We start from the raw sequence: 1,941 nt of genomic DNA on the forward strand, positions 1-1,941 counted from the left end.
TGGGCATGACCAAAATGGATTGGTCTTCTACCTGACAACCATCTTGGAGTAACTAGCTGGTTGTGTTACAACTTTAGGTAATCATGTTAAATTAAGGTATAAGGTATGATGGGACGCAAACTGTTAACAGCAAGTCTAACACATGCTAAGTGTGAATGAAAGCTTGAGAGTTGCCAATTTGATGAGGTGTTAAGACACCTTTTCTGAAATTTGAAGAGGTAAAAAAGTAAGTTTCACCACATGGTTAACATATTTGCATTATAGAACTTAAAATAACCCATCGTGTATCTATGGACTGTCTTTGTTTTGGTCATCCATGTCCAATTTGCTATTAAATGCTCTAAATTCTAAGTACAGGGTTTATTTCTTCACTCTAGTTAATGCATTCATTGACATTTGTCACTTTTCCCAATGAAGCTCACAGCAGACAGCCTGGGACTCTGGCCCCAAACTGTTGGGATTTCATGAGGTCCCCCCCTCCCCATTAATAACATAGAGTTCTGGTACTATCTCCTAGGACAGCCGAGGACCTTTTCACCCTAACCCTTGTACTGTCATCTATGTGGCCTTCCTGGGTACTGATGGCTGTGCAGCAAGCTTCTTTGTTACTGGCCTTGTGCTCCTCAGAATGGAGAGGAGGGAGCCGTCTCTAGCCCACAGTCAGGTCTGCGGGAGGCTCCCCCACCCTCAAGCATCCTGTCACCTCTCAATCCCCACTTTTATCTACACAAAATTGGAAGTTAAAAGGCTGAAAATGAGATGCTTAAATCACCACAGTGATTTATCTTCTTATTTTGGTTACTTAAAAGCCAGTTTGCCGCCATGTGTGTATGCCCTTGGGTTTGTCAAGCCATGATTTAGAGCTCGGGGCTTCCTCCTAATTCCCTTTACCACGTTCCAAGCAGTGCATTTGGCTGATTGCAGTCCCGCTCAGAGTTCCTGCCAAGCCCCCCCCCCCAACTCCTGCTTTCTTTTATGTATTCTCTGAAAATATTTCAAACAGACGTGCTTTGCCAAGTGATTTCCAACCTAATGGAAATCAATTAAATGAGAAAGCATGGAGGTGTATTCACTGCTTGTTCTCTGCTCTCTTTACATAATTTATAACGAGTTGCCGTCAACTACCTGAGTATTGCGTGGCGACCTCTGAGCCCACTCGAACAGACGTTCATAGACATTTCCATCATAACAGCCAAGTGCTGAGTTTAAACACTGATCAGTGAAGTCAAAAGCATCAGTTAACAAGATGGCGTCCTTCCTGAGAAAATAAGATCTTGTATTTTAGATGGCTGTTATGGATCTAATTAATCTGCGAGGCTGAATAACACCTAACTGGAGATTGCATCATCACTTTTCCAGCAATTCAAGCTTTATACATTTTAGTTTCTATTTTTTAAAAAATCAGTTCTGTATGTACAGTATAAAGGGTCAAAGAGTTCTCTAAGCTTGTTATTTTAAAAACAGCATATTCCTATCGCTCACCTCCGTTTTCCTCCCCCCAGAGGCAATCAGTGCCGTTTTTTCACTGGTATTTTTCACATTTACCTGAATGTCTCTAAATATCCTGTTTGTAATGCTACTTCTTGATTGTTCACTTTTAGGTGTTATCTATGGACTCTCCATGACAAGGAAACCCTGGTGGTGTAGCGGTTAAGAGCTACGGCTGCTAACCAAAAGGTTGGCAGTTCGAATTCACGAGGCGCTCCTTGGAGGCTCTATGGAACAGTTCTACTCTGTCCTATAGGGTTGCTATGAGTCGGAATCGACTCGACAGCAACGGGTTTGGTTTTTCTGGACACACACTTTTTCCCCTGGGCCCTCCTGCCTCCCAATATAGTTATACTTTTGCCTAGACCAGTATTTAGTGTTTCATTATTATGCCCATATGTATCCTGTTCACAGCTGAGCCTCCTCCCCACCACACCTCCCTTGTTGCAGTGA

General features: G+C 42.8%; 1 protein-coding gene across 1 annotated transcript in view; it reads right to left on the reverse strand.

The window, feature by feature from the left end:
• The window catches only part of ACOX2 (acyl-CoA oxidase 2), a 28,220-nt gene that overhangs the window by 2,270 nt on the left and 24,009 nt on the right, over positions 1 to 1,941 (reverse strand). Inside the window, 1 exon segment of the mRNA XM_012555913.1 lies at positions 1,126 to 1,258. Within this exon segment, the coding sequence (XP_012411367.1) occupies positions 1,126 to 1,258 (133 nt within the window).

The sequence above is a fragment of the Trichechus manatus genome, unplaced genomic scaffold, assembly GCF_000243295.1.
Source record: "Trichechus manatus latirostris isolate Lorelei unplaced genomic scaffold, TriManLat1.0 scaffold00001, whole genome shotgun sequence".
NCBI classification, from domain to species: domain Eukaryota; kingdom Metazoa; phylum Chordata; class Mammalia; order Sirenia; family Trichechidae; genus Trichechus; species Trichechus manatus.